This window comes from Plecotus auritus (genome assembly GCF_963455305.1).
Source record: "Plecotus auritus genome assembly, chromosome: 7".
In the NCBI taxonomy this organism is placed as follows: domain Eukaryota; kingdom Metazoa; phylum Chordata; class Mammalia; order Chiroptera; family Vespertilionidae; genus Plecotus; species Plecotus auritus.
The window spans coordinates 59,796,526-59,807,770 of record NC_137774.1 but is presented as its reverse complement, the minus strand read 5'-3'; the positions used below and the strand labels follow the sequence as shown (position 1 = coordinate 59,807,770).

The 11,245-nt window shown below is 44.2% G+C and overlaps 1 protein-coding gene across 2 annotated transcripts; it reads left to right on the top strand.

The window, feature by feature from the left end:
• Window positions 1-4,444: 4,444 nt before the first annotated feature.
• ERI2 (ERI1 exoribonuclease family member 2) lies at window positions 4,445-11,051 on the top strand. 2 transcript variants are annotated; one of them, XM_080681874.1, is made up of 9 exons: window positions 4,445-4,502; window positions 4,727-4,794; window positions 4,877-4,960; window positions 5,584-5,711; window positions 6,212-6,368; window positions 7,432-7,532; window positions 7,791-7,872; window positions 8,663-8,751; window positions 8,956-11,051. In XM_080681874.1, exons 1-9 carry the CDS (start codon window positions 4,480-4,482, stop codon window positions 10,279-10,281), a joined length of 2,058 nt encoding a protein of 685 aa, XP_080538000.1. In that variant the 5' UTR covers window positions 4,445-4,479; the 3' UTR covers window positions 10,282-11,051. The 2 variants fall into 2 exon arrangements, with proteins under 2 accessions (XP_080538000.1, XP_080537999.1); XM_080681873.1 differs by lacking the exon at window positions 4,445-4,502 and having other exon boundaries at window positions 4,582-4,794.
• The last annotated feature ends 194 nt before the right edge of the window (window positions 11,052-11,245 follow it).

Genomic DNA, 11,245 nt, shown 5'->3' with positions numbered 1-11,245 from the left:
AATTGAAACTTTGTAGCCTTGAGCAGAGCCAAGCCTCCTGCTTGCTCCGTGGCCACAGCCATTTTTGTTGGGATTTATTTATTTTCTATATTGAAACTTTGTAGCCTTGAGCAGAGACCAAGGCAGGCCAGGGCAAGTGGAAAGCTTGGCTTCCTCCATTGCCGGGGGCAACCGAAGCCTCCTGCTCTCTCCAGCTCCGTGGCTGCCGCCATTTTTGTTGGGATTTATTTATCTTCTATAATTGAAACTTTGTAGCCTTGAGCAGAGGCCTGGGCCCACCAGGGCAGGCGGAAAGCTTGGCTTCCTCCATTGCCGGGGAAACCCAAGCCTCCTGCTCTCTCCGTGGCTGCAGCCATCTTGGTTGGGTTAATTTGCATACTCGCTCCTGATTGGCTGGTGGGCGTGGCTTGTGGGTGTAGCGGAGGTGCGGTCAATTTGCATATTACTCTTTAATTAGATAGGATGACATTCTGACAAATATTACTAACTCCTAAAGGAATGTACCAATCCTAATATATAAAAAGCCAGGGGCCACCACAACCTAAACAACCAGATGGATGACCAAACAGCAGGCTGCGTGGGGTGACCAGGCTGGCAGGGGGGTTAGTGAGGGATGACCAAATGACTGAATAGCAGGCTGTGTGGGGTGACCAGGCCAGCAGGGAGGTTATTGAGGGACGACCAAATGACTGAACAGCAGGCTGCGTAGGGCGACCAGGCCAGCGGGGGAGGCAGTTGGGGGCAACCAGGCTGGCAGGGGCGGGCAGTTAGGGGCGATCAGGCAGGCAGGCAGGTGAGCAGTTAGGAGCCAGAGGTCCTAGATTGTGAGAGGGATGTCCGACTGCCGGTTTAGGCCCAATCCGGGATCAGGCCTAAACCGGCAGTCAGACATCTCCCGAGGGGTCCCGGATTAGAGAGGGTGCAGGCTGGGCTGAGGGGATCACCCCATCGTGCATAAATTTCGTGCATTGAGCCTCTAGTCCTATATAATAAAAGGCTAATATGCAAATAGACTGAATGGCAGAACAACTGAACAACTGGTCGCTCTGACATGCGCTGACTACCAGGGGGCGCGTGTGGAACATGGTGGGTATGGGCAGCAGAGCGCGAAGCATGGTGGGCATCGGCCATGGCGGGATGATGGAGCAGATGAGCAGGGGCACCAGACCAAGGCAGGATGCTAGTTGCTGATATCAGGACGAGCCTCTGGTGGTTACTGAAAATCTTTGCTCCCAAGCGCCGTGGTCCTGCCCAGCACTCACACCTGCTGCCGGTGCCAGCCCCACTCGCACCTGCTGCCGGTGCCAGAGTCGCCGCTTACACCCACTGCCAGCGCCGGAGCCTCCATTCGCACCCTCTGCCGGCGCCGGTCCCGCTCACACCCACTGCCGGTGCCCAGCACCGGTCCTGATCGCTCGGTGCCATCAGCAGGTGCAAGTGGCGGCTGCCAGCCCTGATTGCCCCTGAGGACTCCTCCATCTCCCCCTGCTCCTGAGGGGTAATCAGGGCAGCAGCTGCTGCTGGCACCCGCTGCTGGCGCCAGCCCCAATCGCTCCTCGCCATAGCAGGAGGGGCCAGGTGGGGCGCGGAGGATGGGCCAAAACCCGCCCCTGTGCCCATCACAGCCTCGCGGCCCACAGTTCCTTTCAAGGTGCACGAATTTGGGGCCCTAGTTTATATATATCAACCAAAAATGTGTGAAATTGATAGGTGGAACTGAGTGAGGTATGGGTTTATACAGTTGCCAAGCATAGGCTGTCAGAACCTGAGAAGGGTAAAGAGGACATCCTATAGGGCAGATGGTCCAGAATTGGGGTAGGCATGCAATACACACACAGGAAACCAATGTGGGGTGTCAAAGCCTGAACAGTATGAGGAGGGCATCCGTGCAGTGAGAAGGGAAGAGCAGTGACCTAGCATCAAGTCAGAAACTGTTTAGGGTAAAGGAAGACATCAATGCTGAGGGACCACAGTGGTATCACAGGATTCAGAGCCTGAACAGGGTGAGGGTGTTCATGTGAGAAGGATGAGGGTAGCAGCCTGTCACAGTAGTGATGAAGGTCTTCACACAGCAGGCTAACCTGGTATAAGGTGCAGAATGACTGAGCCCAGGCCAGATGCAGAGGGTGTGGGGTGTGGGGCAGTTGCAGCAATGGGGGACTAATCAAACATGTTGAAGATAATGGGAGTTAGGTTTCTCAGAGAAGGAAATTATAAACATGAAACGGGAGAAAATCAGAATGAACTCTGTGGAATCTAATTGAAAGTAGAGCTACTGATATGAATTCATGGTTTTTCATTACATATGGATACATATTTAATGTAACAGAAATTATATATTTAAATATTAATTTAAATGTTTTTATGTCTAAATTATAAACAACTTTTATAAATAAGATTAACTTGGTAATATGAATTACATATTTACATATATTTAATGTTATAAGACTTTGGCTGTAAACATGTGTACATGTGTGTTTGTATATATTTCCTAACTCTCTTTTGGGAGTATTAACATCCTATTTGCAATGAGCACATCTATCATCCAAATCTTCAGTTGCTAAATGTCATTCGTTACTAAAAAGAACCAAGTATTTAGGAGAAATAGCTGATTCCAGGGCTGGGGCAGGGAAAGCACGGATGAGCTGGGAACATCTGTACCAGAGAAATGAAGAAATTCTCAAATGATGGGGTCATGTCAAAAGGACAAAGAGCTAGCTCAACAGCCAAATCTGAGATGTTTTCAGCATCAAAACATGAGAATGGATTATAACCCAAATACAATAGGTAACCATGAGTTCATACTGAGGAAAAAAAGAGACAATTGCAAGTTTAATGAGAAAGCATTTCACCACAAAATTAGAGAAAAAGAGTACTTTAGAGTAGTTTAGTACTCACTACCTTAATCAACTAACCAAGATAATAAATATGACCCAATGGGACAATCAAAACCGTATATAACCTGATAAAATACAAGAGAACAGAGTATCACTTCTGTGCTATTCCTGCCAAAGATGTACAACCTGAACCAATCAATGAGCAGCCAGCCAGCTCAGTTGGTTGGAGCGTTGTTCTGTGAGCCAGTTGGAGTCCCCGTGGGGGAGGGGCGAGAACAGAGGCAACTGATAAGATGTTTCTCTCTCTCTCTCCCCCTCTCTAAAAATCAATAAAAGCATATCCTCGGGTGAGGATTAAAAAATAATAAGCAAACAGACAAACCTAACTGGAGGGACATTCTAAAAAATAACTGATTCAGGACTCTACAAAAACAGGAAGACCCCGAACATCAAGGAGACTGAGGGACTGGATGGACTGAAGGGGACAGGACCCCTGAGCACAGCACACCCCGCTGCGGAGTCTGAGCGCAGGCCGTCCTGTCCCGCAGGCCCGCGGGTAGAAAACACTCCCCAGCACCCCCGCTCTCCGGCACCCCCGGCGGGGCGGGGTGGGGGGGAGCTGTGTGGGTGAGCACTCCCCGGCACCCCAGGGGGCTGTGTGGGTAACTGCGGCCCAAGGTTGGCTGGGAGCGTCCTTGGTACTGTTCTGTAAGTTTAAGATTATTTTAAAATAAAAGTGAGGAGATTGTCAATTTCCGTACATATTTTTAAATCCTCATCCGAGGATATTTTTCCATTGATTTTAGAGAGAGAGTACGAGAGAGGGAAAGAGAGAAACATCCATTGGTTGCCTCCAGCACGAGCCCCGACCAGGGCCCGCTGGGAGGAGCCGGACGGGAACCGAACCGGAACCGAACCGGTACCCTTGGTCCTCAGGCCGAGGCTCTATCCACTGAGCGCACCTTACACTTTTGGCTCCTTACACTTCTTACCACATATACTTTTAAAATTGTTGGCCAGGCTGTAGCCGGTGTGGCTCAGTGGATAGAGCACCGGCCTGTGGACTGAAGGGTCCTGGGTTCGAGTCTGGTCAAGGGCACATGCCTGGGTTGCGGGCTCGATCCCCAGTGCGGGGCATGCAGGAGGCAGCCGATCGGTGATTCTCTCTCATCACTGATGTTTCTCTCTCCCTCTCCCTTCCTCTCTGCAGTCAATAAAAAAATAAAAATAAAATTGTTGGCCAGTCTGACAGGCAAAAGAAAGGCACCCCACTTAATAAAGGGCGGTCACACACTAATTCCCCTCCGATCCAGGAGTGACGGACCCACCCTCCCGGCCCTCCCGCAGTGACTCGCTCCCTCCGCCCCGCGGCCGGCCTTGCCCTGGGCAGCGCGCTCCCCCTCGACAAAGCGGAGAGCCGGTGGGAGGCGGCGCTGGCCCGGCGCTCACCTCGGTCTGGGCTGCCTCTCCTCACGCTTCCAACCGCTCCCCTTGCCGCCCGCCGCGCCCCCGCCGCACCGCGAGGAGCAGCCGCCGCGACAGCAAGGCCCCGCCCGCCCAGCTGCGCGGGAAGTTGGAACGGAGCGGAAGTGGACGCCGGAGACTTCCGGCAGCTGGGCGGCGGGAGGAAGGCATAAGTGGAATGGCGACCAAGAGGTTGGCGCGGTACGGCGCGGGCGGCGCGGGCGGCGCGGGCGGCGCGGGCGGCGCGGGCGGCGCGGGCGGCGCGGGCGGCGCGGGCGGCGCGGGCGGCGCGGGCGGCGCGGGCGGCGCGTCAGTTTCCTCTCAGGCACAGCACATGAGTGATGAGGAACATCATTAATCTGTTAGCCTACCCAAACAGGAGTGGGAATGAATGTGTTACCTGACCGACTGTTTGCACCTTGCAGGCAGCTTGGATTAATCAGAAGGAAGTCCCTGGGACCAGCAAGTGGGAATCTAGCGGGAAGCAGAGGCAGTAAGTAGTGTGCCAGCCTCTTGCATTTTGCAGCTTGCACTTCTAACACTGGTGACGCATAGGACACCCTCATCTTTTGCAGAGCAGTTATTTGACTACTTAATTGTTATTGATTTCGAGTCGACGTGCTGGAATGATGGGAAACGCCACCAGACCCAGGAAATAAGTAAGTCTGAACTGCCAAAGGCCAAGCTAGCATTAAATGAGTCATTTTAAAGTGTATAGATGTAAACAAGTCAACAGTTAAAGAAAACAAGATGGTCTATGAATTAGTAGTTTACTATAAAACCTGACTTACCAAAAAAAAAAGGGGGGGGGGGTAAAAACTTAATGCCTAAATGTGTCATCATATAAAATATTTTTTTAGTGGGGGAAGGTAGAAGAGGGCATAGGGGGGATAAGTATGAAGGACAGACTTGATTTGGGGTGGTGAACATGAATACAGATAATGTCCAATAGAATTGTATATCTGAAACCTGTATAATTCTATTAACCAATAACATTTTAAAAATTAGAAAAAATAATTATTTTAGGATTGCATTCAAAATCTAAATTGCATAGAAACTAAAAAAACTTTTGCAAAAAGGAGTAAGTACATTTTTGCTTCCATATGGCTTTTAATGGTGAAAATATATTTGAATTTTAAGTACATATTCGACTTTAATATTTTGACATTCTTTGGCATAACTTTAATTATAACCATTACATCACATTGCTTTGGTCATTTTAGTGTGTTTTTACTGAAACAGTGATAATTATTAAGTGTCAATTGGTGATTCTTTCACGTAGTTGAATTTCCAGCAGTATTGCTGAGCACATCAACTGGAGAGATTGAATCTGAGTTCCATGCTTATGTTCAGCCTCAGGAACATCCAATTCTTTCTGAATTTTGCATGGAGCTGACAGGCATAAAGCAGGTATGCCCTTCCTTACTTCTCTTTTCACTGCCCCCAGCCCCCAAACAATAAACAAGCAGGTATGATGCAAATATTAAAATTCAGAAGTCAATTTCAAAAAGAAAATAAAAGTTATATACCATTTGGAGCTAGGTTTATTCAGTATTAGAAGAAATAATGTCCCCTCCAGAAGGCCATTAGAATCTTTAAAAATTAGAAAGAATAGTGTGGTAAAAATGAATATCAAATCTATTTTATGGAAATTAAATACATCAGATTTCTGGTGGTCTGGATTATTATTTTTCTGTGCAATTTTAGATTGGTAACCTAATTTTTCTTACTTTATAGAGTTCTAATCATTAAATTATCTCTTTCCCATGTGTTACAACATTTTTTCACTAGGTAAATTCTTTGTCAGTAGAACCTCTTCTTTGTTATATACCCCACAGTGCCTAATTACTAGTTATGTGGTCAATAATTATGAAGTTTGATTGTTGAATTCAGATTTTGTGACTATTCAGGCTCAAGTTGATGAAGGGGTCCCTCTGAAGATTTGCTTATCTCAGTTCTGTAAATGGATTCAGAAGATTCAGCAACAGAAGAAAATTATTTTTGCTACTGGGGTTTCAGATCTATCTACTTCAGAAGTAAAATTGTGTGCATTTGTTACTTGGTCAGGTAAAAAAAGTTTGTAGCATCACTCTTATGTAATATGTAATTATTTATCTCTAGTAAGAATTATACTTGTTAACTTTCTGGACCAGGAAAAGAAATGCAAGTGCCCAACAGAAAAGTAAATTTATTCATATTTTTTAAATTACCATTCTGGGATGCCTGAAAACTTTAAGCCTTAACTTTAAGAATCTTTCTTGATTGTTCCTCTGAATCCGGGTAAAGATTATTTAGTGAAAACTCTTATCATGCTATTTTATACAATATTGAATAAAAAGAGTCCTTGTTCAACTCATATGCTTTGCTTTTTTTTTTTTTAATATATTTTTATTGATTTTAGAGAGGAAGGGAGAGGGAGAGAGAGAGATAGAAACATCAATGATGAGAGAGAACCTCCTGCACGCCCCCTACTGGGGATCAAGCCCACAACCCAGGCATATGCCCTTGGTCGGAATTGAACACAGGACCCTTCAGTCCGCAGGCCGACGCTCTATCCACTGAGCCAAACCGTCTAGGGCATATATCCTTTGCTTTTATTTCACACTTACTAATGTTGACATCAAGGAAAAAACGGGCCATTTAAAATAGATCTTTTGTATGCCTGTGATACAGCATTGCCATTAATAGAATGATAGCGCTGTGTCATTGCTGCTTAGCATTAATAGGTGTACTTGGTTTCTGGTTGCTATGTTTCTCAATTACATGAATATTCTCTTAGAATGTTAAAAGCAGATAACCTTCTCCATATAGGCCTTATAATTTCACATCTTACTCTTTCTGAAATATTCAGTATGTCTTATTGGATCTTTAATAAATCATTTTGAAGCTTAGTTACCAATCTAATTTCTTAACAGTCAGTTATGTAAAGTGAATAATTGTTAGATATTAACAAGGCAATTAAATCTTACTATTATATACTAACTACGTTATTATAGTATATATATAGTATTACATGTTATATGATTCTAAATCTTACTATTTTATATAATTTTTCAGCACTTTATAAATGATGATAGCATAAAAACTGCTGGCATCATTGCTTTGTTCTATTTTAATATACTTAATGCAGACTGGGACTTGGGTGTTTGCCTGGAGTATGAGTGTAAAAGAAAACAGCTGTTTAAACCTGTGTTCTTAAATTCTTGGATTGATCTCAGAGTAACTTACAAGGTAAGGGTCAAAGGTGGGGGCATGTTCATTTTCCTTCTTTTGAAAAATGATTAAACTTTATTCCACACATAGGTATGGATTTCTACAAATAAAATATTTTCTTTTGAAACATTCACATAAATGCATTTCTTATAGCATGTGAAGACAATGTAACAAAAATAAGCAATTCAAATCTAGAACTAAAAATTATGAAGAGTGGTTCATACAGTCTTCCAAATAGTAACCATTTTCTTAAACATGTCTTCATTTATTTATTAGGTTTTCTATAGGAGAAAACCAAAAGGACTGAGTGGCGCCCTGCAGGAGGTGGGAATCGAATTCTTGGGACGGGAACATTCTGGTTAGTATAAACTGAAAATCATTTTATTATGTAAGTAATTTTATTTTTTATAAAGTCTTTTATGTGAATCTCATTTTTTGTGATGTCATTAATAAGGAATATACTTCAGCCTAGAAAAAGTTCCTTCTAATCTATACAATTTAAATTATTTCTAAGACTCAAATGACCATTTGCGTGTAAGATAAAGATTGCCATCTAGTGGCTGTCCAGTTGCTAAAAAAGAATGAAAAGAATTAGCCAACAAATGGAATTAAACAAATGCCCAAATAATACAACGGACTAGTGCAGTGGTCGGCAAACTGCGGCTCACGAGCCACATGCGGCTCTTTGGCCCCTTGAGTTTTTAGCAAAAGCCAGCTTAGGAGTACCTTAATTAAGTTCATAACAGTGTACCTACCTATATAATTTAAGTTTAAAAAACTTGGCTCTCAAAAGAAATTTCAGTCGTTGTACTGTTGATATTTGGCTCTGTTGACTAATGAGTTTGCCGACCACTGGACTAGTGGAAAACTAAGCAAAACTCACGGAACATGGCCCCTCAGAATCGTGGTCACATTTTTGTGAACTGTCTAACAAATTTTCACCTCTTCCTCTGTAAATGTGGGAGACCTTGTCTTTCATTGGTAAGGCTACCACAGCTTTCCACAGACCAACTTATCATGATCAAAACTAGTAGATGGTCATAAAACTAACAGTTCCAATTTCCATTTAAGTGGTGGGTTTTTTTGTTGTTATTGCTATATTTCTTTTTAGTGGTGCTAAAGATAGTGTTTGTTATTTATTTCCTCAGGATTGGATGATTCTCGGAATACTGCACTTCTTGCTTGGAAAATGATCAGGGATGGTTGCTTAATGAAAATTACAAGGTCCTGGAACAAGGTCAGTGGCATCTAACTCCTATATTCTGTCATCTCAAATTTCAGAAGTAATTGTAGGGTCATTGAAATGTAGATGTCATGAGTGTAATAATTTATGTCAGTCAATGATGGCATTTTTCTTTTTTTGTCATATCATATCATGTGTACTAAAGAAATTCTGAATGCACAGTTGCTGAAGCTATTGGATTTGTTTGTGGAATCATAGGTTCCCACTAAGAAGAATCCCAACATTTTGGGCGGAAATTTGAATACCAATCAAGTTGAAGAAACATCAGCCTGCAACAGAAGCAGTCAGGGTCCCAGCACATGTGATAGGGAGCCTAAAAATACAACACATTATCATGAAAAAGTTCAAATGAGGTCCGTTGGTATGAATTCCATGAAAGTAAACCAAGATGAGTTACAACCAAAGAGCAATTTAAAAGTGGGTCTTTGCAGCGTCAGAAACTGTTTCTCTCTCTTTATTCCTCAGTCCTCTACTTCTCTGGGGCAGCTGCAGTGCCCCAGCGTCGGTGCACCTGTGCAGAAACAAATAAAAGACGAACATCATGCATTTAATACCAAATCTAAGGCTTCAACAATGGGTTCCAATTTGGTGCTTGTTTCAACTACCATTTCGTCTGTCAATCATGTTTCTGATGTGGAGATGAGTTCTGCTCTTGACTGTTTGCCTATGTTGACTGATTGGGAGGATGTAGCTTTACTGCCAGCATCTCAGCCTGAGCAAAATATAGATTATATGCCTCTCATTAGTGACTCAAACTTAGCTACTTCATTAAAGTCTGGAGAAAGGTTAGTGGTTCTAAAAGAATCTGAATTGCTAAGTTATGAGAACTTGGAAAGCACAGAAGAAACTCCTCAAAAATCTGAGACCTCTAAGTTGGTTGTGTATAAGAGTCCACATACTACTATTTATAATGTAAAAGAAGCCAAAGATCCAAGGTCAGATGTTTCTAACTTTAAATTACCTGAGTGCAAATCAAGCAGTTTGAACAGTGTTAAGGCCAGTATGTCTTACCCTTCAGTTCTGGGGAAATGTCTTCTTTTAGGTGGTACTAAAAGGAATCCACCCAGCCCCCCAGTTTTCCCCTTAGCTAAAAAGCAACCTTTCCCTATTCATGAAGAAAAGCCTACATCATGTGATGGCTCCCCAGTGAGCTCTTGGAAGCTCCACTCCTCTGTCTTCACTCCTACAGTTAACCTACAAGAGCCTTGGAAGAGTGGGAAGGTGACACCTCCATTATGCAAGTGTGGCCGAAGGTCTAAGAGACTTGTTGTTTCTAATAATGGACCAAACCATGGGAAAGTCTTCTACTGTTGCCCTATTCGGAAACACCAAGAAAACAGAAAATGTTGTGGTTATTTCAAATGGGAACAAACACTTAAAAAGGAGAGGGCCAACAGCACAATTTGGCCTCATTCCTCAGGAGCACTCAACTCTAGTTCTCCAGAAACAAGCCATGTTTGTGACCAAAAGGTAAATGTTTCTACTAAAAATTCTTTGAGACTCAGACCTTCAATGAGGAATTGATGATCTTTATATCTAAACTATGTTTTTACTTTAGTGTGACTTTAATGTAAAGAGAAAAGCATATAGGGCTACAAGTTACGAGAACAGCATTATCTGAGCTCTGTAGACTGCACTTGGACTATTACACGCACACACACACACACACACTGAAAATAGAAAAACAAATTTCACAGGCTTCTAATTTCAGTCACCAGCTATCTTAACTTTTGTCTTTTGTTCATGTATGAATCCTGATTGTTCCTTGAATTCCCAAACATGAGTAATCTTAAAATGCCTTACACTATTTTATTTATATTGCATATATTGGCATTTGCCAAATTTATCATACTTTGAAGAACCACAAGTGAAATATTTTGTAAACTGCATTTATTAAATACTAGAGGCCCGGTGCACGAAATTTGTGCACAGGTAGGGTCCCTAGGCTTGGCCAGTGATCAGGGCCCATCAGGTTCCTGGCTTCCCCACTTCCTCCTTCCCTCGCTCCCTTCCTGCCCCTCTGCTGCCGCTGGTTGCCTGCCATGTTCCGCACCGCTCCCTGCTGGTCAGCGCACATCATAGCAAGCGATCAAACTCCCAAGGGGACAATTTGCATATTAGCCTTTTATTATCTATACTAATAAAAGCCTAGGTGGTCCTCGCGCCCTTGCGCGATGCCCTTATGTCATCACAAGATAGCCGCCCTCATGTCATCACAAGATGGCCAGCAGGGGAGGGCAGTCGTGGGCAATCAGGCCGGCAGGGGAGGGCAGTTGGGGGTGAACAGGTCTATAGGGGAGGGCAGTTACAGGCAACCAGGCCGGCAGGGGAGGGCAGTTGGAGGCAACCAAGCCGGCAGGGGAGAGCAATTGGGAGCGACTAGGCCTGCAGGGGAGGGCAGTTGGGGGCAACCAGGCCGGCAGGGGAGGGCAGTTGGGAGTGACTAGGCCTGCAGGGGAGGGCAGTTGGGGGTGACCAGGACAGCAGG

Coding starts and splice junctions, on each gene's coding strand:
- ERI2 (XM_080681873.1), top strand. CDS start 4,689: ATGAATGTGTTACCTGACCGACTGTTTGCACCTTGCAGGCAGCTTGGA. Junction 6,369..7,431: donor TGCATTTGTTACTTGGTCAG/GTAAAAAAAGTT, acceptor TACTTAATGCAG/ACTGGGACTTGGGTGTTTGC. Junction 7,873..8,662: donor CTTGGGACGGGAACATTCTG/GTTAGTATAAAC, acceptor TTATTTCCTCAG/GATTGGATGATTCTCGGAAT.